The sequence below is a fragment of the Geospiza fortis genome, unplaced genomic scaffold, assembly GCF_000277835.1.
Source record: "Geospiza fortis unplaced genomic scaffold, GeoFor_1.0 scaffold188, whole genome shotgun sequence".
Lineage (NCBI taxonomy): Eukaryota > Metazoa > Chordata > Aves > Passeriformes > Thraupidae > Geospiza > Geospiza fortis.
The window spans coordinates 4,606,840-4,629,125 of NW_005054337.1; the positions used below are offsets into that span (position 1 = coordinate 4,606,840).

Below are 22,286 nucleotides of genomic sequence, written 5' to 3' on the forward strand. Positions count from 1 at the left end.
TGTATGTTATATTTAGCTGCTGCTGTGGCAGTGGCAGTCGGGGTGCTGTGGTTGCTGCTCTAAATATGTTCTGGCTAGTGGAGGTTTTCAGCCCTGGAATGGACCAAGCCCACAGTTTCCAGCACACTGCAGCTGGGGGATTGCTTTCACTGGTTTCAGGGCTTGGTGATTAATTCAGCAAATTTGGGTAACTTCTGATAAAGAATGTCTTTACTAATTGAGAGGGAGAAGAAAACCCCAAAGATGGGTGTTTAGAGTGCTTCAGTGGGGATTTACTGTTGGGAGCATGGCAGGGTGGGCACCTCAAACTGATCAGTGTTTCATTTTTGCTTTTAGCCTTTGCTAACCAAGGGCTGCCTTCTCCTTTAGGGGTGCAGCAGTAATTTTTGGTGTCATGTCTTCTCTTCCAGCCTGAATCCTGGTGCTACTGAGGCAACTGCAGGCACTTTAAAGATGTGGGTGAGCACAGAGGAGGGGCAGGAGAACGACAGGCTCAGGACGTGGTCCCTCGAGCAGGTAGGACACTGCTGTCACCTCAGGTGCTGTGTGGGATGTGAAACCTTCTGTCCTGTGCAGCCTGGACAGGGAAATGTGTGTTCCAGTGTGTCACAGAGATCCCTGGTGGCTGAAGGAATGATCCTGCAGTGACTGGCTCCACTGCCTTGAGAGCAGGGGCTGCTCTGTGGTCAGATCAAACTTGGCTTCTGCTTCCAGGTGTCCCTGAGAAGGGGGAAATTTTTATTTTCTTTGCTTTTGGATATCACTCCTTGAACAAAGCTGAGTTCAGATAGCCTGTGTGTTTGTACTTTTCTCCTGGCTGGCTCCTCTATCTGTGTGCTAGTTGCTGATTTACTTTATTTCCATATCACTTAATAAATATCCATTTGTCCCATGGTGTGGATGAAGGGTCAGGAGAGCAATGCTTTTTCCCTTTGGCTTCTGTGGATGGAAGAAGTGTGCTTGGAAATAACACTTCAGTTTTCCATTACACCATTCCAGGCTTTTGAAGAAGAAATTGGGTCTCATAGCAGAGCCAAGCTATTTTATTTGTACAAAAAGTAAGCTCCATCAGTGAGCAGACTGGCAGGGAATTTGTTCACCCAGTTCATGGCTGTGTGATAAATGACAGTGTCCCTGTGGAAATGGGGGTTTTCAAACCCTGGAGTGGTTTCTACCCAGCTTGTGCCACATCTGGAGACTGCTTGTTTGTAGACTTTATTAAATAATCAGTGTTGGGAGTACAGTAACTGGACTGATGCTGTTTGCTGCAGCTTTCCTGACACACTTCCAGCTCTGTAGCCTGTTAAACTGGTAGGAACAAACTAAAGCACCCTGCTGAAGCATGTGATGTGCTGGGATCCACGTGCACCCTCAGCCCCCTGAGAGCTGTCCTCCTTGAAGTTCCCTTCATTAATTGCACCTAGGTGGGTCCTCAGTCCCTTATGGCAGTAATTGTGCAAATGCAGTGAACATTGTGGCTCTCTGGTTGTCCGGCTGTTATAAACAGAGAATTCTGCTGGAGGAACAGGGTGAAGCTTTGGTAGCTTTGCTCTGCCTTTGTAAACAGAGTTGGTCTCTTAGGAGGGAAAGTGTGGAGAAGGGCATTACATTTTGTATTCCTTGGTATCTGCCATGGAAAGACAGCAATAATGGATGTGGATGGTTCATGTGGAAGGTGTCTGGGTAAATCAGAAGGATTCCTTTGTGTTCCATCTGCAGAAAAAGACACTGTTCATTACTGGAGGGCAGCACCCAGAGATGGCTTGTGGCCTTGTAGCAGTGTGCCATCCTCCCTGCAAGCTCATGGTCCTGTGCTGGCCCACGAAGGATTTTCAGTATCTTCTCAAGGAGCTGTAAGAACCAAGCTGAGGATCTTTGCTGCAGAAGTTGGCTCCTTTGTCTCTGCTCCTCCTTTTCCCCCACCCTCCTGTGGTGTCCTCTCCCTCCCAATTCATTTGTTTTTAAAACGATTGTGCCATTGTGTGCATCAATACGTGCATGGCCTGTCTTGTTTTTCTCTTGGCCTGAAAGTGCAAAGCAAATCTGTTTATGGTTTTGGTGAGCTAATTCTTCCCCACCCTAGATTTTTAAATAGACTCTTTCTTTACCAAGCTTGCAGAGCTTGCAAGATGTATTGAAGTAATGGGAAAAATATGTTGTGTGTTAACCTTCCTTTTTTGTAAAACTTTATTTACAAACCCTATTCCTGGCAGTGCATCTGGGAAGTAAATATCTGGATGCTGGAGAAAGTAGAAGACTTTGAAATAGCAAAATGGGCATTTAATGCATTTGGGGAGGAAATGTTTTGAGTTTTCCACGTTCAGCGCTTGCATTGTGAAGCAAAGCCTAGTGAGCTGTGCTCAGCTGTCCCTTTAATTATTTATCTTTGCCTGCAAATCCCAGTTGCTGGGCTTGGCTGCTCCCTGGGCTGTCTGTTACCTTCAAACAGGCTCCTCCAAGGCAGCTGCTGACCCAGACCTTGCAGCTGAAGGTAAGAGCAGCAAGGAATGCTCTTGGCCTGTAAATAGTGCCTTGGATTAAGGGCTTGGTATGTCACTGGTGTGTTGGAAATGTTATTTTTGCCTCTTGATTTCATCCTTCCTGCAGATCAATCTCAGACCTGTCTGTTTAGGTTAACAGCCTTCTCTGCATCCTTGTGGGGGTTGCAGAGCTCTGTGTGCAGCATTTTCAGCAGGGTGTTCTGGCTGCTGGAGGCAGAGCTCAGCTCTGCTGTGGGGGCACTGGAGGAGCCCCAGGGACACCCCTGGCCATGGTGCCTGGCTGCTGCCTTCCTTCCCAGCCCTTGTGCTGCCTCTTTCCTGTAGCCTGCCCTGCCTCACCTCCAGCCTGGCTGTGAGTTATTTCTAGTGAAAACTCTGAGCTGCTTGTGGCTGGCCATGGGGCAGGAGCTCTCTGTGGAGATGTGGGGCTTTGTGCAGCCTGGTGTAGGGTTGGTGTTCCTGCCCATAGCAGCAGGGCTGGACTAATAATAACCTTTAAGGTCCCTTCCAGTCCAACCATTCTGTGATTCTATGGCCATTACACATGCAAATGCACTTCTCCAGCCCCAGCTCTGTAGGGCTTGGCTGGGGCCTCTGGGTACTCCTGAAACATAAATAAGCAGGAGTAGGATTTCAAAGCAAGCAAATTTTTGACATAGTTGATGTCATGCCTCTTCAGCCCCGTGTTCAGGGCCCAAGGATCTGCAGGCCCACAGCTGCTAGTTTGGTCTTGTTGCTAATAACCCTCTGGAGGTGTTTTCTGCTGAGCTGGTTCATGCAGAGGGCTGAGGGGTTCACCCTCATCTGGTGGTGTCAGGGAAGACAGGATCCATGGTGGAACAACACGAGGTGCTGTCCCAGAACTGGTGCCCTGTGTGAAGCTGCAGCCCTGGACGTGCTCCTCACTGGGGTTTGTGGTGTGGAGTGACAGCCAGGACCTCTGGTGAGTGGCCTTAAAGGGCTGGGCCAGGGTTATCCCACTCATGCTGCCCTTCCACCCAGAGCCTCTGCTCTGCCAGTGAAAAACAGATGGGGAAAAGAGATTTCATTTCCTCACCCTGAGAGGTACATTTTTCACAAGTTTTCGTTCACCTGCAAATCTGCAGCAGAGCTCAAAACACAGAATTCCCCGCACAAAAGCTTTGCAAAACAGGATTGTCCTTTGTCCATGTAATTTGGTAGCATGTGGGGTTTCTTTCTGTAACAGAGTTTCAGAAGAAGTGAAGCTCTCTCCCTTTTCTCTTTTTCTCTCTGCTGGGCTGGCAGTGTTGGTGCTCCCTAGGAAGGTGATGGCTGGGGCTGGCACTGCCCAGTGCCCCTCAGTCCCCAGGCAGGGCTGTAGCCCTGAGCACGGAGCTGTGAAGCCTCTCTTACCTCCTCTTTTCCTCTCTCCCCAATCAGTATGTGTAACTGCAAAGTTCCCCAGCTTGCAGATCAGATGGAGTTTTCCAAATGCCCTTGCATCCTTTTCCCTCATTCCTCCCTTCCTACTCTTTCTTCTTACTGATCTGTTTGCTCAGGACACGTGTACAATATCAGTGTGACAAATTAAATTGCTGGTACTCAGAAAGATGAGGCCACTGGCTGCACAAACTTCTTGGCTAGCCCCACACTAACAGTTCTGACTCCTGCCCCTCTCATTGTATTTTGTGAAAGGCAAATTCCACCCTGCATGTCCCTTTCCAAACCTATTGCCCAACACTTCCACTATTTGTCATCAGCTGAAAGGGATCTGAGCACTGCAGATATCCACAGATGTGGTTTGATGGTCTGTGCTGTTACTCACCACATCTGTGCATCAGGAGGGTTTGGCTTTGCTGTTCCCCTGTGCTGGGGTTTGGGATGTGCAGGGGCTCTGCTGTTCTCTGGTGAGGTGAGCAGTGCCCCAGGAAGGCTCTGGGCTCCAGCAGCAGCAGCTGGATGCTCCAGAGATGCCTTCAGCCAGCCCTGTCTGCCAGGGGTGCCCTGAGGCTGTGCAAGGCTCCAGTCAAGGCTGTGTCCAGTCTCTCTGAAGGGACTGGGATGTGCTTGAACAGGTTTCCTTTATGAAGGGAAAGAACTGTGCCTGTGGCCTGTGGAAGTCTGGATAAAGTCCATTCTATTGTTTTGTACCAACACAAACTGGTGGCACATCAGGTTCAAGGAGAGGCCTGCTGCAGAGGGAGAGGCTTTGGGATGTCTGGCTCAGAGCTAAGGCTGCAATATTCTGTGTCCTCTGAGGTATTTGTGAAAGAGGACACAAATCCAAGGTGAAATGGTGAGTTCTTACTCACCACCCTTCCAACTGTGGACTGGGGGCCACCCTTCAAAACAAAGTGATTCACTGCAGAGGAAAAACAGCTTCTTATTTCCCAACTTGATCTGGAGCCTTGTAATCATTTTGGTGGCTCAGCTCTCTGCAGTGCTGAGGAGTTGTCTGTTCCATGCTGTAAGTTTTCTTTTATTTCCAAAACAGCCCTTTAAGCATGTTGGGCTGTAAGAGAAACTCGTAATAATTCCCTCTGCCAGTATAATTCAGTGGCAGTGCAAAATAGGAGGGTATCTGACTAAAGGTGACCCATTAAAGGGTGAATTCTGATAAATAACTAGACTGGGGACTCACAGGTTCTGAGTTTAATTACTGACTTTGCTATAAGCTTCCTGTGACCTTGGGCGAGTTATTTCAAATTGCTTTGTGCCTCATTTCCCTTTCTGTAACACACTGGTGACAGCATTTCCCTTCCAGCCAGGAACTGTGGCAGTGGGAAGGTGTCTGTACCGTTTTCCAGAGCTGCTGTGTGAAGAACCTGGATGGACTAGGAAGCATGACCATCTCATGGGCCTCTTTTCTGTTTTCCTGGGGAAAACAGAACAGGATGATCCATTTAAAGAGTTTTACAGGTACCCAGAGAATATGTTCCATTAGGTCCTGGCATAACTGCACTAGCAAGGTGGTTGCTTCTTGAGCTGTAAATCTTCCTTAGCACTGCTCTCAGCTCTTGGGCTATGAACTGATGGCCAGTTTGGGCAGAGCAGGTTCCTGGTGCCCCTGTGCTGCCTTTCTGCTTTGAACCTGGGTGACTGCTAAGGAGGGGTGATGGCTTTGAGGATAAGGATGATGGCACATGGTCCTGCTCCCCATGGCAGTGTGCAGACAGACCTTGGGCAGATCATTTCATCTCTCCCTGCTCCTTCCCAGTGTAGGGTAGCAGCACTGACCACCCCTTTTCCCACTCCCTAAATGTCAGGAGAAGCTGTGGGAAACCCTCACATGACAGCTGTCCTGGGGGAAGCTGCCTCTGTTTTAGGTACAGCAGAGTTGAGACAGAGTGATGCTGAGCCTCCTTTGTCCTGGGGGCATGAAGCCCTTCTTCCCTTTGCCATATCTGGGGTGGATCTGGGACAGCCACCAGCCTGAGACCCCCACCCTGCGGCAGTGAGTGAGCTCCAGCTGGTGTGGGATGCTGTGGGTGGATGGAAATTATCATCTCTGGGATGTGGCAGAAAATCAGACCTCGTGGTGCTTGTGGAGGAAAAATGTTCTTAAGGAGTATCTGACCATCCAGAAATATTAAAATGCTGTTATCTGTATTTCCCTCTGGTCACACAGCTGGTCCAAGTGGTTTGTGCAGGCTGTTGAGAACCAGCAGTGTGAATTGTGGCCACTCATTCATCTTTGGTGTGAATATATAATTTAATAATAATATAATATAATTTCTATCACCTGTGCAAGAGGCATGGCCCAGCAGCTGGAAAAATTCATCCATTTTGGACAGAAGTTTTGCTTTCATCTCCATCCTTCTCTTCCCAAGAGCCAAAACCTCAACCCCCTTCTCCTTCAAGGTATCCTGAGTTACTGACTGTCCTGCTGGGATGCTGCAAGGCTGGGCAGCTGGCAGCATGTGGCCTCCAGGGCACAGCAACAGGCTAGGGCTGCTTCTAGACCAGGATTGTAAATCTCAGGCTACAGGCAGGTCTGGCTGTTCCCTCAGACTCTGCTTTGTAACTAGGAGTAAAACTTGAACAGCACCCCTGACACTAGTGAAAGGGAAGAAATTGAATTCAGTGTACAGGATGTGGTATCATTAAGTACTTCTGCTGTCTAACCCTCTTGTTTTTCCCTTTTGTGGTTTGTGTGATCTTCCTGCTGGGCCAACAAACATTTAAGGCTGTGGATTTTTCCCCAAGTTGTGAGACTTTTAGTTGTTCAATCCACTTTGTGGGGGAGGATGAGCTCCAGACTGATGTGTGTGGAAGATCACATGGATGTGTGACTTCTAAAAGTCTTCAGGGCTGTCTGTTGGAGGATCTTGAAGCCCTGGGGAGAGGCTTTGCACATGTCTCTTGGGAAATTCTAAAATGCCATGGAAATAACTACTGACCAAGGAAGGGAGGGATGTGGGGAAGGTGCCAGGCAACAAGGAGGAGGCTGGCAGCAATTTCCTGATGGAGCTGAGCCCTGGTGAGTGATTTCAGAGCACTGATGTAGTCTGGGGGATGGCAAGTGACTGTACCCTGAATATCCCTCAGACAGGGAGCTGCCATCCCGTGGGACCTTGTCCAGGATGGCAGCTTGAGTCATTTAAACAGTGAGGGTGTCTCCTGCACTGGCAGCTTCTCTGCACTCACCAGCACTTGCAGGTGATGATGAGACTTGTGCCAAATCTGAGAAGGGTGGAGAGGATGAAGGGTGCAGATAGGAGCAGCTGGCCATGAATTTTTTGTGTTACCCCTGTGGTTGCTGCTTGCTTTTGATGTGAAAACAGATGGTCTAGAAGAACCCCAAACACAGCGGCAGTGCTTTGGGCAGTGCTGCCAGCCGCTCTCCCAGCTATCCCTGGCAGGCATGGGCACTGTTACAGCAGTGATCCATGCAGAGCTCCCTGGAGGAGCCCTGCTGCTCACTGCTCTGCCTGCTCTGGCCCCTGGGGAGGCAGCTTGATGTGGAATTATCACAGGGATGTTGCTCTCGAGGGGTTCCTCTGTCCTGTCTGCTCCTGATGGGATCAGGGGTGAGTCCTGCAGGCTGTGAGCACTGCCCTGACATGGGAGGCTTCTATTATTCCCTTAATCCTGTGTGGTGGGTGATGTTGGGCTGGTGCATGGAGGCAGTTCCTGCTGTCCTGAGCCTGATCCAGTGTGACACACTGTCATTTTGGAGCAGTATCATCAAGACGCTCCCAACTCTGTTCACTCCTAGCCCAAAGAAGGGGGCAGGTGCCTGGAGGACCATGCTCTCCTACCCTGACTGTGATTTGGGCTGCTGGCCTAGAAGTGAAGTGCTCCATCATGGCATTACCAGTCAGTCATCCCCATTCCTGTGTGTGCAGGCTGCCTGCTGACACAGCGTGGATGTTTTTACCTTACTGTCCCCCGTGCTGACTCCTGCAGTTTACTTTATCCTGCTGTTTTCTTAGTGCTGTGAAACAGAGTTAATAATGTTGCTGTGCCCTTTACCCTAATGAGGATAATGAATGTTTTAGACTGGTGTAATGAGACAACCCTTCATTTTTTTCTGAAAAGCTAGGAGGGGTTCTTGATTTCTGTCTTGCTGAAGTTATAACATAGTCTGTGATGCCTTTGGTGTAAGCCAGAAATACTTCTTCTGTTCATGGGACACTTTGCAATGAGAACTTTTCCATGTTCATTTGAAGGACTGGGAAATTTTAAATTTGCAACAGATGGATTTTCTCCAAAAGCTTCAGGTTAAGTCAGCTCTAAGGAAATGACAGTCTTCGTATGGCAGACTGATTTTTTTTTAATTGACTCTTATTTCATTTCATTCCCATGAAGGATGTGGTTCCCCTCTGCTATTGCTGCACCCAGTCTAACCTAAGTTCATGCAATTTGTGAAGGATGGGATGGTTTCAGGAGGGCAAAATGCAGCAGTCAGCTCTCTTGTGAGCATTGTAATGGTAAAAAACAGGCACAAGTCCTTTGTTTTCTCTCATCACTCCCCTTTGTCACCTGTCTGCAGGCCTGATTTGGCAAATAGAGCAGCTATTAGTGAACTCCCCACGGTGAACTGGGGTGATGAGGTGGTAATAAAGTCTCTTTGCACTCTTATGAACATATAAAATACTTAGAAAAGTAATCTAATGCAGCTATGGGAGGTGTATTAGTAGATTCATACCTGGCTGCATGCACAGAAAATGAGGATTTCCTTGGGCTGTCATTTCTAGGGATGGATTTTTGAAGGACCTGAAGATAGGTTTGCTATCAGCTGGTGGTAATTGGGCTGTACTTGCATAATGATAGTAATTTCCTTCTTCTTATATCTTAAATTTGATTTATAAGACCATGCTGCAGTGTGACTTTTAAGTGTTTGTCTCTGCTGGCAGTTGGCAATGTATTAGCTGTGATCCCTTACAGAAATAAGTGTTCAGTGTTGGAGCTAAATTGAATAATATGGTGGTGTTTGTCTCTTAATCTTCCAAATAGCTCCGTTAAGTTTGCTACATTGATGTCTGAAAGGCTTAAAAATAATAAACTCCATTGTATAGAGCTTTGAATACAGAGTGGAAGCTTAGTAATTGCTGGCAGTTCACGGGCAGACTCACTAAAACATGGCAAGGAGGCAATTCTCCCAGCACGCCTGAATTTTTTAAAAGAATCTCCTTGTATCAAGGCCTTGTGATCCACAAGGTACAAAGTACATTAATATGAATTCAGGTTCGTGGGACTCAGTCTAAATCCCCAAAACCCTTTAGTTGCAGTGTCATATGAATTTAAAACACCTTTTGTCTTCCTCATCAGTCTGCTGGGAGCTGTTTGCATCCCCAGCTTCTGGGCGGGGTAGGTGGTGGGCTCATCTTGGTTGTAAGCAGAGATTTGGAGTCCTGAGCCCCCATCCCAGTTCCCAACCTTTTGCTCTTCACAGGAAGTGGGAAAAAACCTAAATACATGGTGGTTTGTTTCTTTTTAATGAGGTTCTCAGGGAATCAAGTGTCAAAGGAAAAGCTCTGAAATCAGGGGTCTTCTGGGTTTGCTGTTTCTTCTCAGAAGATGTCTGTAGTTCCCCTGCATCCTTGTGAATGAGTTTTTAAATGAGGAGTTGCAAAGAGCAACTGAGGAAAAGGCTGGTTGGACTAGCAGGCATGATTTAAAAAACAAACGACAAACAAAACCAAAAAAAACTCCAAACAACCAATCCCCCTCCCCCCTGCAAAAAAACCCAAACAAAAAAACCCCAAAACAAAACAGGAGAGAGAAAGGAGGAGAATGTGATTTGTTTATCACAACTGAACTTGAAACTAATTTTAAATGTCTGTTTTCTGAGAGTAAGGAAATTCCTTTTGCTTCCAGCAGTAAATAACTGGGATGCTTTCAGCTCACAGCTGATCTAGAGGATGGTGAGTTTTCAACTAAAAAAGTAATTGACTCTCCAGTAAGGCCACTCCATTCCAAGTTTCACTAAACAGCTGGAGGAAGAGGAGAATCCTGACTGGCACGGTTCATATCACAAATAACCCTTGAACTTTGTTCTGTGTCTCTGAGTTCTGTCCAGAGTGTCTTGACAAATGGTTTTGAACAAATACACTTTCTGACCAGGATTGCATCTGGGTGGCAGGTGCGTGGTCCAGATGCCCAGATTTTGCCCAGAGAGATCTCAAATCACGTCTCAAATCCATTTTTCTCTTGCTATCAATCCTAAAAGACATGGTGAATATTTTAGAGAAAGGGAGAAGGTTGTCCCATGGGAAGTCTTGGGGGTCACTGAACGAGGGTGTGGTGGTTAGGATGGTTGTTCTCCATGCCAAGCTCTTCTTGGCAGCTGAGTGGTGAAGGATTTAATGCTGGCTGTGCTGAGCAGGATTTCTGAAATTCAGCTTCTCCCCAGGCTCATCTCAGCAAAGGGTTTGGCTGTCAGAGATACTGAGCTCTCTTAATGGTCTGCCCTTCTCTATGCCAGCAGGGCCTGGCCTGTGCAGTCCAGTTGCGACTTCTGGAAGTCTGTCACTTATGTAGGTGCTAAAAAGGAAGTGAACTTATTTGGGAACTGGTGTTCCAGCTGAAGGAGCTGAGCACTTGCCAGTCTGACCATATGCTTCTGAAGTCCTTGTGGTTTAGTGCTTCAATCCAGGATATTGCCTATTTAAGGCAATGGAAGGAAGCCCTGTGCCACTCCTGCAGAGTAGGTATGTGAACTTTAAGCATCAAGACCAAATGGTAGTTCTAGAATTAGATGGTGTCCCTAATTTCCCTCTTCAGTTTTAAGTGGATGCAGCATTCTTCACTTACAGCCTCAACTGTTGTGTTGCATTGTTGTATGGGGTTGAACATCTGCCCCTTCCAGCCACAAAAGCAGCTGTGTTCCAGTGGTGGGTGGTTTCTTTCTATTCAGGGATCCTCTGAGGCCTGGAAAAGCTTGAGTATTAGGCATGACATACTGTCAACTGCTGCAGATCCCCTTGGATCCCTCCTCCCAACATCTGCAGGGCCAGAGTTGTCCATCTTGGCTTGTCCATTACAGTGCACAGAGCAGAAAGACCCAATTCCTACCAGCTGCTGCTGCTGAGCAGGGAATGGGCCCTCACCAGCAACCTGCCCATCCCATGCAGGAAACATTTGTGGTCCCAACCTGTAGCAGAGAGAGGGAAGAGCTATCACCAGCTCCCTCAGGAGGGCTGTGTTGCTGGGACCACAGTGCTGGGATCATCCCCACTTGCAGCACCCCGGTTTGGGATGCTCATCCTCCATCCAGCAGCTCTGCTGTCCTGTGGGGTGGCAGGGGATGGAGCAGGCAGAGCAGCAGCACCGTGCACCACATTAAAGGCTTGGATGGTAAAGCAGAGCCGTGGTGAGGGACAAGGTGCCTGTCTCACACAGGTCTCTCAGCCCAGTGGTTTTTTTTTCCCTGCAGCATTGTTTCCCTGATTGACTGGCGCTGGCTTGGCAAAAGCCTTTTGAATATTCATTTGGCTGACGGGAGATGAGAGTGCGGTAGCTCCTTGAAATCAGCTTGGGGAGGGGAAGCAAATAAGACTGCCTTTTTCTCGCTCCTAGTGCTACTTGAACTCTCTCAAATGCATGATTCACACGGATAAATGATTGCAGAAGCCTCAGCCTACCTAACAAGCCTGTGTTGTGCAGCAAAAATTACGTGCCTGCATACTTGCCATCCTCATTTAAAAGCCCATTCCTCATTAATATCACTTAATACATATTATTGCAGCTCAAAGTGCCATTCCTCTTCTCCCCACCCATTTCCTTGTCTGGCTGTGACATACAGGAACTACACCCAGTGCTCGACTCGCCTCTCCTGACCTTTTGTAACTTGGCTCCAAACTCCTTTTTTTGGGTCTTTTGCAAAACACTGTCAGAAGGGAAAAATCCTTTGTTAAAACACAGCCAACTCCTGCCTCAACGTGGAACAGTTTGTTCTGCTGAAAGAATGAGCCAGTTCAGTGAGCAGAAAAACATTGCCATAAACCAGCGGGCTCAATAAGCTGCAAAAGCCATTGGCTGCGCGCAGCGTCTGAAAGGACGACTCTGAAGCAGAATGCATGGGGATGGAAAAAAATAATCCACAATCCCAACCTGCCAAACCCTGTTTCTTTGCTTTCAGATGAAGTACTTTGCAGTTTTCTTTTTGGTTATAGCAACTGTAAGTGGAGGAATGGGAGCTGAGGCTGAGCCAGGATGTAACACAGCTCTGGAAGCTGCATATTGCAAAAGGGCACAGGGGATGAAGTAATCCAAAAATGCTCAGCTGGGAAGGGGCTGCAGCACTCATAGTCATCAGGCTGTGCTGCAGATGATCAGCTCCAGCACCTCTGGTACTGTTTAGTAGCTTGGTTTAGTCCTTCCCACCCACATCTTGTTTTAAAGCTCTGGGCACTCTTTACTTCCCTGGAATTGCTGCTGGTCTGTCCCTTTTGCGGCTGCTCAGTAACTGGTGATCAGCCTGGCTTCAGCAAGAGGTTTTTCATTCCACAGGGGACTTGGATGCTTGGTGAGAAACCTGTGTGACAGGCTTTTGGGTTTGTGTCTGCAGTGGGATCGTTTTGGTGCTGGTGTAAAAGCTGGCACTGGTTTTCTTTTAACAGTAAATATTGTGCTGGCATGAGAGCTGTGCTTCCCAAATTTGGGGTGACGGCCCCACGATTAAGGTCACCCTTGTGGAGGTGATGTGCAAGCCTGGCAGTGGGGCTGTGAGCAGGGGTACATCACAGAGCTGGGCTCCAAGGCTTCCCCAAGATGATTCCTTGGGAAGGGGCAGGCTGGAGCAGCACTGAGAGGGGGCTGTGGCACTGTGTGTGCTCTGTTGCCATTGGGTGCTCTCACACCTGTGAGCTCCTCAGCAGCTGAGCCAAGTGTTCCCTGCTGATTTAAAAGTCTCAAGTATCCTTGTTGGAAATTTGATGTGGACAAAGACCTACCTCTGGTGCTTATTCATTGCTCTGAGCTCCCCAGTAGATTTTTGTCTTGGAGCCAGTTCAGCAATTTCAGATAATAAAAACACAAAGAAGTGTATTTTAGGTGTAACCTATTCATCTTCACATACATTCTGGAGGGCTGCATCTGCCAGAGCTGGGCTTGTCCTGCAGAAATGGTGATGCTTGACAATGAGCTCCAAGGGATCACAAGGCATGTGTGTGGCACATCTGAAGATGGTGTGGCAGGATATAACTGATGTGTGAGATGCCTGTGTTTCAGATGAAATCACAAACAAAGCCCTGACAATGCAAGCAAAGAGAAAACATCCTGGAGAAAGCACAAGGGGCTGAACTGGGAACCCCAGTGTGTTTACAAGGATGGTCATACTGTCCTGTTCAGGCACAAACCAGCCTGCTGGCAGTCACCAGCTGAGTGTGAGGTGATGGGACACCCACATACTGATGAGCTGAGGGACTTCCTGAAGCTCCATTAATGCTATCTGGTGTCCTCTGCTAGTAGTGGTAACCCCAGAGATGGCTCTGTTGAGATGTGATTATCTGTCTGCTGGGCCTTTTGCTTTGGGGGAACGCTGGGAATGTTTTCCAGCCTGGACAAAATCTGAGGATTGAAACTGTGGAGGTGGGTCCCTGGATTGCTGGAACTGTGAACCCTGCTAAGGTAGTGCAATGTGGAGCAAATCTGTAATGAAGCCTCTGGGCCAAAAGAGATTATTACTTTTTTGGAAGATGTTAATGGTATGATTACATAACATTTATTTTGTGCTCAATCAAATGGATGAAGGCAGAGGAAAAGGAGTGAATTAATGTTAGTGATGTTCAAACAGAAGCACGCAAAGCTCTGAGGGATGATCAGTGGTTTTGTTTTGATGTGTGTTGTGGTGGTTGTTTTTTATTCCTCACATTCTCCTGAAATACAGCACACAGGCTTGTCTCTAAGGGGGGCACATTGCCAGTAGTCTAAAGGTTATATTATCCCAGTGACCTATTTTTATACTCTAATCGTGTTCTGTTTCAGCCAGCTCTTTCTAACCTTCCATCTTGCTCAGTTTTGTGCTTGTCTGGGGGGAAAAAAAACCAACAAAAAAGCAGAGATAATTGCCCTTAGTCCCTGAGTGCTGAGGCAGCCTCTGCCCAGATACCAACACACAGGAGAGGTGCTGCTGTTACAGCACAAGAGCAATCCAAACACACAGCTCAGAAATCGGTACCTACTTGAGACAGGGGGATGAGGAGCACTGAGGGGCAGAGGAGAGAGGGCTTCTCTTAAAGGCACGTTTTAAATGGAGAAGTCCAGCAGTTTGGAGAAGGGTGAAATTTTAATGAATAGCTCTGTTTAACTGGTCTAAATGGAAAAGACTCTTTTCTGCTCTAGGCCTGCCAAGGAATGGAGAATGAATACGATTGTTCGGTCAACCGGCTCCCACTGCATTTAGACTGTACCCGTGGTTTCAAAGCCAGGCTTAAGCTACAAAGCACCCTGACCAGTTGGCATAAAGAGAAATTGTTCCTTAGTACAAACGTTGACTGTGATGCTGCTTGAAGCTCAAAACTGCTGAAGTTTGTGCGTGTGTTTGTACATTCGTGCAATGCGAAATAATAAGATGTGAAGAGCCTTTCTTGCCTTTGTGGCCTCTCTGGGGCTGTGGTTATTCTATTGCTGGTGGCTCTGCTTGTTCACGTTAAGGTTTGGGTGCCTGCAGAGTTAGTGTGCTGCCAATCTGCTCTGGAGGGGAAAATCTCCCTAACTGCTCATTGATGAGCTTGCAGTCCTGAATGGGGTTAAAGCCCCAAAGAATTAAGTGTGTCACGACCTCGGTGTGGGTTATGAACCAGGCTTTGGGTGGCAGACACTACCTCCAGGTGCAAGGGCATGGCATGGGGATGTGTGCCAGAAGCCAGGGTGATGCTCTGCTGCTGGCATTTTTAGGCTGCTGGAGATGTTCCCATGCTGTGACTTCCTCCCAGCTGCAGCCTTTGCAGAGTGACTCGGGGAGGATGCTGGACTCCAGCTAGCTGGGATGCACAACCACAGAGTGGGAGCAGAGGAGCTCAGCCCTGCCAAATCTTGCCCTTTCTTCTCCTTCACAGAGCCATGCTGGCACAGCTGGCAGAGAGCTCCCTCTCACACCTTGGAAGTTTCTCTGGAGAGGTGATCTGTCTGTATGGAATGACAGGGGTGTGGCTTGGAGAGGTCTTTGCTGAGATGTCCATCCACACAGTGTGTCCCTGGGATGGATTAGCAGTAGCCTCCACTGGGCATCCTTCAGCAATAAATAATTCAGACTGGTGAAACTCCTACATGACTTCTCATGAATGGACTGCAAAGGCAGAAGGAATGTTAATGCCCAGCCAAAGAGGAAGAGTCCCAGGAGTGCCCTGGCTGGCAACAGGGCCTGTACCCCACATACATGGACCTGTTTATCCTCCCTTCCCCAGCACCATGGTAAATGCACCCAGTCCCAGGCTGCTGAGCTGGCTCCCAGGGCAAACTGGGTGCCTGTCATGCTGGGGGGACCTACTGTCAAACACAGGGGGATGTTTGTGGGGGTGGCAAGGGGAAGGGGGCTCAGCCCTTGGGTTTGGATTGATGGTGCTGGCCAAAGGGATCATTTATTTAATGGCCTGGCTAATTACAGTGATTGGGAAGTCATCTGGAACTCCCAGACACAGCACTGCATCTTCTGACCCTGGCTGGAGGTAGAGCCTGAAGGGAGAGACGAAAACTCAAAAACATCAACTTTTTTTCCTCCTTTGATTTCTTCCTCTTTCCCCCCTCATATGATGCTATCAGCTGGGGCCTGCAGAGCTTCAACTTAAAAACAAACCACTTTTATTTAAAGTGCCAATATTGTGCTTGGCTCCATATGAGACAGAAACATTAACTTTGTCTCTGACCTGGGGAGCGTGTCTGCCTGCCTAGCAGGCACTGAAAGTGTTGAGAAAACTGTTATTTTACTTCTATTTTGGTGCTGATTTTTAAAAATGGAATTTTTTATAAATTTCATTTTATTTTAACGGAGCATTCCCTCTTCAGCAGAGCCCACAGAACACGCAGCCATCCTTTGTGTCCCCATAGAGCTTTGTCCCTGCTGGCAGTGTTGGCACCCAGGAGCTGGCAGGGCTGGGGGCAAGGGAGTGTGTCCCTATACTCCCATGCCTGGGCAGTGGGGCTGGAGCTGCTGTGTCCTGGTGCTGTTGCCTGGTGGGTTTTCTGGTTGCTGTTTCTAGGCGAGGTTTGCAAAAGGTCGCAAAAATTAATCTGCTAACTGGGGACCTTGGCTCTGCATGCAGTGAATGTTTTGCATTAACAACCTAACTCGTTAATTCAGTGAAACATTTAAAACCAAACCAGTTATATCCAGCCAAGCTGGAAAAAGCTGAAAGTTCATACTCAGCAGTGCAGATTTCGAAACCTCCCTTTGTTAATCTCTGTAGAAGTAAATTTTCTGCTATTGCAGAGCTCGCTGTGACTGGTCTGGGCATTGTTTCCCTCACCAGAGGCAAAGCTGCTCTGCAGAGAATTGGTTTTGTACCTGGAACTGCCACCTTTCCCTCCAGCCTTCATTTCTGTGAGCATCACTGGGAAAAAAATTGGCTTTACTCTGCTTTAAGTCAGTTTTCCCTCAATTTTCCAGCAGCAGGGATGGTTTAGGTGCACTGGACATTTGACCTGCTTTGCTACCTTGTTTTGAAATTAGCAGGTATAAATTAAATTGGAACCATGAATTTAAGTACAATAACTTTGTATTCCTGGCTCCAGGTAACTCTTCTATTCAGGTTTGTCTCTTTGTTCCAGTTAATCATAAAATAATACATAGGAAATTGAGTTCTTCACTCATGGCTGTGCAGATGGGTCTGAGGCATCTGCAGTGGTGATATACACTGAGGATCTTTTTCAATTGATCCCTTTTTCTGCCATTAATTTACCCTATCAATTAGAACGCCCTCATTTATTTTAATGAGGGAGAAATCAGTGAATTATCCATTCTGTTATATATTAGTGGTGTATTAAAGTATTAAGTGCATTCCAGAAGGTGAGCAGTGAATAAAACATACTTCCAACATGTGGTTATGCAACTGTTCCATGGAAATGAAATGGACAAACAGTACACTTGATTAATTTTTTTTTCCCCCGGTAAATTGCCACTGCAATTCACTTCCAGCTAAAATTTGCAATCTGTGTTCTCAGGTGGCATTAATACTGGAGCCCCGCAGGAGAGCTGTGGTGGCTGGGGCTGCTTTGATTGCATTTTTAAGGAAAGTTGTTGGAGAGAGCACAGAGTTTGATGCAAATGTGCTGGTAAATGAAATGCAGAGCTTTTAGGTTCTCTGTAGGTGGGTCAGGCCATTCACACTTACCCAAAATAATAGCGATGGAGTGCTCGGGAGAGGCACTTTGTTAATGTGGCACAATGGGGGTCTTTGTGTGTCGCTGTTGCTTTGTATCAAATTTATTCTGTTGACAGATAAAAATCATCTTTTTCATATCTGGAGACTCCAAAAACACTGGGTCAGATCTGTCAGGGACTGGAGCTGTCTCAGTACTGGAGACTGGAGTTTGCTGGAAAGAAAAAAGGTTGCAGAGGGCCCAGCAGCTTCTCTCTGTGCTAAAGCTGCAGGATAAAATGAAATAAGTATTCCCTTTTACCATTGCTTCCCTGACATGAAACTCCTCTCAGCCTTTAAAGCTGTATTTTGTAGCCTTCAGGCTGATCTTACTGCTTTTTCCCTAATTGACTCGACTTGGAAAGGTCATTGCAGCCTGCTAGACTGTGTAATATTTAACTTAGCATCAAAAATGAGCATCTCGGGATTGGTGTCAAATGGATGCTGTTCCCCTCTGAATAGCACAGCCCATTCATAGTCATCCAAATATTCCACTTGCTAATGCTAATGAATAACTCTCTGGCCCTCTGCAGAGGGCAGGACCAACCACGAGAAGGTGGGATGGATGAGAGTGGCACAAAGGAGGTATTGAGATGTGCAATCCACACGCTCTAAATCCAGCTCACGGCTTTAATACCTGTTTTATTTATAGAATTTTTTTTTAAAGTTATAACTTCTAGCTCTTCACCATGCCTTAGCATAGCAAGCAGTCTTTTCTGATGCCAAGTTCAGTGATGACTAACACTGTTTACAGGACTGTTTTGTAATCTCAGATCAGCCCACATTAACGGGAAGTTACGTTTTCCCGTCAGTCTTTCAAACGGTGCCTGAGAGTTGCTGAGGCCAGAGCCAGCCATCCAGGCTCTCCCGTTTGGAAAAAATGATGTCAGCTTTCAGAACCAGCTTTTTAAAAAATCTAATAAAGTTAGGGAGGTCATTTGAAATTGAACTTCCTCCATTTGATTTTTTTTCTTGCTTTTGCATGAGGATCTTTCATTCCTCTGTTCTAAAAACTACCAACAAAACTAAGCACGGGAGGTATTGCATAAGCACCAACAAGGCATTTGCCTGATCTGCATTTCTCAGTGCATGAGATCAGCTCCAAATATCTGATCTGAGAAAGCTGCTGGTGCACAACTGCTGTAACTGATAGGAATTACCTCTGTGAGTCATCTCATAGGATGGTAAGTCTTTTTTTTTTTTTTTTTTTTTTAAGTTCAAGTTTTTATGAGTGTTTTTATAAAGCTCAGTTGCTGTTACTGTAAATCTCAGGGAAATCTGGCACGGAGTCTTTGTAATATGAATCAGTGCATCCATATGCTTCCAAGTGACCTTGCAGTCTGGAAAAATACCATTTTATCCCTCTGTTGAAGAGAAAAAAAAAGCAGAGTTGCTGTAGAAAAGGTTGACAGAGGGGTGTCACCAGGCAGATGACTCCTGGTGCCAGCTACAGCAGCTTTGCTGCCCTGGGGTCATGATCTCAGGCACAGAGCATTTGCTGTGCAAGTGGGAAAGCTCCATCAGGCCAGGAATAAGGTTGTGGCTAATGCCTCAGCCAGCCCTGACCTTCCACGGGCTGGAGCACTTCAGGGTCTGCTGTAGCTTCAGAGGAGGGAAAAAAAATAAAGGAAAAAGTCATTGTTGGTTGGTTGGGTTTTGCTTATTTTTGTTCGGTTTTGGTTTTAAATGTAACAAATCTCTGGTTAGCCCAAGGCCAGCAAAATGGGCTTGCACTGACGAGAAATTACTCTTTGTTAGGGAATATCCCAGTGCACAGGGTGGGTGACTGCCAAAAGCTGCAGAGGTGGTGGGAGGGGAAGCCTAGGAGCCAGGAACATTGTGATGCTGCTATTGAGCTTTGGGGCCTTTACCTTGCCTTGCAGCTCCGAGTGAGGACTCACAGATGGTGTTGGAACAGGAATGAAGTGTACACAGGATGGGAAGGGCATCTCCCAAATGCTTTGCAGGCTTGCTGAGCACAAAGGGCTAAATTACTGCAGCCTCCTCGCTCCCAGCAGCAGCTCTGGGTGTCTGCAGAGACTCTTGGCATAGGCACAGTGCTCTGAGCTGGCAAGAAACTTCCTGACAAGATGGATGGAAAACACTGATTTTGAAAAAATTGAAATGTTCTGTGGGGAATATATGGATTTTTCATCCTTTTTTTTGTGATGGAAAGCAGGCATCTTTCCCAGGTGACCCTGCCTGGTGTCACCTCCTGTGTGAGGCTGAGCTGGGACTTGGGCACACAGGGAGCCCAGGCACTGCTCTCCCTGCTGAAACACCAAGGACGGGCCTTGACAGGGTAGAATGAGAGGAAAATTCAGTGTTTTGCCTCCTTAAATGAGAATTTGATGTGGGCTGTAAAAGTGACACGTTTGTGTGTTTGGTTTGAAACAGATAGTTTCACAGGTTTAGGTGTGAAAATACAGTAAATCCAAGGTCAAATTAGATTTTTCCAATGAAAGAAGAAAAATTATTTATTGAGTGAAGCAGTTAAATACCAGAGCAGTTGTACTTTGTCTAATACCAAGGGAACTGACCCCTCCTCCCTTTTCTTATCCTCAGGTTCAGTGGCAAATATGAACATTTGTCAACAACTCCTTGGGACATGAGTTTGCTGGAATCTGGACTACAGAACACTTGCAATAGTGCTTGCTAAATTTGAATTTCATTTAAATGAAAGAAGAATAGTCCTCTGGATCAACTGCAGCGATGGCTAGCAAAAGGAAATCCACAACTCCCTGCATGATACCAGTAAAAACACTGGTGCTTCAGGAGACCGAGCAGGATGCTGGAGAAGATGATCATGAAGGAACACAACCAGAGGCTCCAGCAGAAGGACCAGCAGTGAGTGATGCTGGGGCCAGCAACAGCAACAACGGAGCTTTGTCCAATGGGCACCGCGGCATTGCTGACGGCGACACTTACATCTGCAAGCCTTGTGACTTTGGCTCTCAAGACCTTCCCCAGTTCTTTGGGCACTTGGACTCTGAGCACCCAGACTTCAGCAAAGAGCCCGCGTTCGCCTGTGTCGGGTGCAGCTTCCTGGCCAACAGCCACGAAGGGCTCTCACACCACAACGCTGAGTCGCACGCCGGCGACACCGGCTTTGTCTGGAGGGTGGTGAAGCAGGACAGTCGTACAACCGTGGAGCAAAGTCCCTGTGAGGCCACCAGCAGCCATGACCTGCCAGGAGAGGTCCCTGAGGAAGGGGCAGACGGCCAGTCTGAAATTATCATTACCAAAACCCCTATCATGAAGATAATGAAGGGGAAACCCGAGGCCAAAAAAATCCACACGCTGAAGGAGAATGTGTCGAGTCAGTTGGGCAGTGAGTCAGAGGTGAAGGATGGAGAGCATTCATTCCCAAATGGGTCAGTGCCAGTCAGCCAGCCCACTGCAAGTTCATCAAAGTCATCCCACATAGTGAATGGGTCTATCATAGGAAATGTGCCTGTTCTGCCGGCAGGTGTTGCACAACTTGTGTCTCTGCAACAGCAGCCCCCGTTGCATCAGCAGCTCCCTACATCCAAGTCCCTTCCCAAGGTGATGATCCCACTGAGCAGCATTCCCACATACAATGCTGCCATGGACTCCAACAGCTTCCTGAAAAACTCTTTCAACAAGTTCCCCTACCCCACCAAAGCTGAGCTCTGCTACTTGACCGTGGTGACCAAGTACCCAGAAGAGCAGCTGAAGATCTGGTTCACTGCCCAAAGGCTGAAGCAGGGCATTAGCTGGTCACCAGAGGAGATCGAAGATGCCAGGAAGAAGATGTTCAACACTGTTATCCAGTCTGTGCCACAACCCACCATTACAGTGCTGAACACGCCTCTGGTTGCAAATCCTGGGACTGTTCCCCATCTCATCCAGGCAACTTTACCAGGCCACGTGGTGGGGCAGCCAGAGGGGACAGGGGGGCTGCTGGTCACGCAGCCCATCATGGCAAACGGGTTGAAGGGCACCAGCTCCTCTTTCACCTTGGCAGTGACTTCTGTCCCCAAGCCACAGCCGGCAGCGCAGCACAGCACCGTGAGCTCCAGCAACACATCTGGGGTCAAGGTGGTCAACAGCGGCCAGTCCCTGCTCACCGCCTGCCCTGCCATCTCCTCGCAGACCTTCCTGGATCCCAATGTCTACAAAAACAAGAAGTCCCACGAGCAGCTCTCAGCCCTCAAAGGCAGCTTCTGCAGAAACCAGTTCCCTGGCCAGGCTGAGGTCGAGCGGCTGGCAAAGATCACGGGCTTGTCCACCAAGGAGATTCGAAAATGGTTCAGCGACAGGAGGTACCACTACAGGAACGTGAGAGGCGGCCGGGCCGTCTTCCCTGGAGACAGTGCTCTTGATTCCCTGCCTGAAATCACTTTGGATGTCCCACCCAGAGGAGCCGAGCTGAGCCCTGCAGCGGTGGCGGCAGCTACGCCGGCCCCTCACCACCCACCACGGCGGCAGTCATGGCACCAGGCGCCCGACTTCACCCTGAGGAAGAGGTGAACCGCCTGAGGGGGGAGACGAAGATGACACGGAGGGAGATCGACAGCTGGTTCTCGGAGAGGAGGAAGAAGAAGGTGGCGGAGGAGAATAAGAAAGTGGAGGAGGTGGCTCAACAGGAGGACGAGGAGGCAGAGAATGGCGGCGGGGAAGGGGAAGACTCCTCGGATGAACAGAGGGCCACGAGTGAGAACGGCTCAGTCGACGCCTCCGGCAGCAACCCCAACTCGGCGGAGCGGAAGGTGAGTCCCATCAAAATCAACCTGAAAAACCTGCGAGTGACCGAGTCCAACGGCAAAAACGAGGTACCGGGGACCGGCGCAAATGAAAAGGGGGATGGCAGCTCCAGCCGGCCGCCCACCCCTCCCAAAACCAAACTGAACTTCAAAAAAACGGCCCAGCAGCGGCATCTGCTGAAGCAAATGTTCGTGCAGACCCAGCGCCCCACGAACCAGGAGTATGATGCCATCGTGTCCCAGACGGGCCTGCCGCGGGCCGAGGTCATTCGCTGGTTCGGGGACAGCCGCTA

At 48.1% G+C, this 22,286-nt stretch overlaps 1 protein-coding gene across 1 annotated transcript; it reads left to right on the plus strand.

Annotated features, from left to right (window-relative positions):
* Nucleotides 1–409: 409 nt before the first annotated feature.
* Nucleotides 410–22,284, plus strand: ZHX3 (zinc fingers and homeoboxes 3; the record flags this gene model as incomplete). The annotated part of the gene is given in 3 exon segments (XM_031058080.1): nucleotides 410–516; nucleotides 19,832–21,740; nucleotides 21,743–22,284. Coding segments are annotated over 2 exon segments (2,304 nt in total), but the record flags the coding sequence as incomplete, so codon positions are not given.
* Between the last annotated feature and the right edge of the window lie 2 nt (nucleotides 22,285–22,286).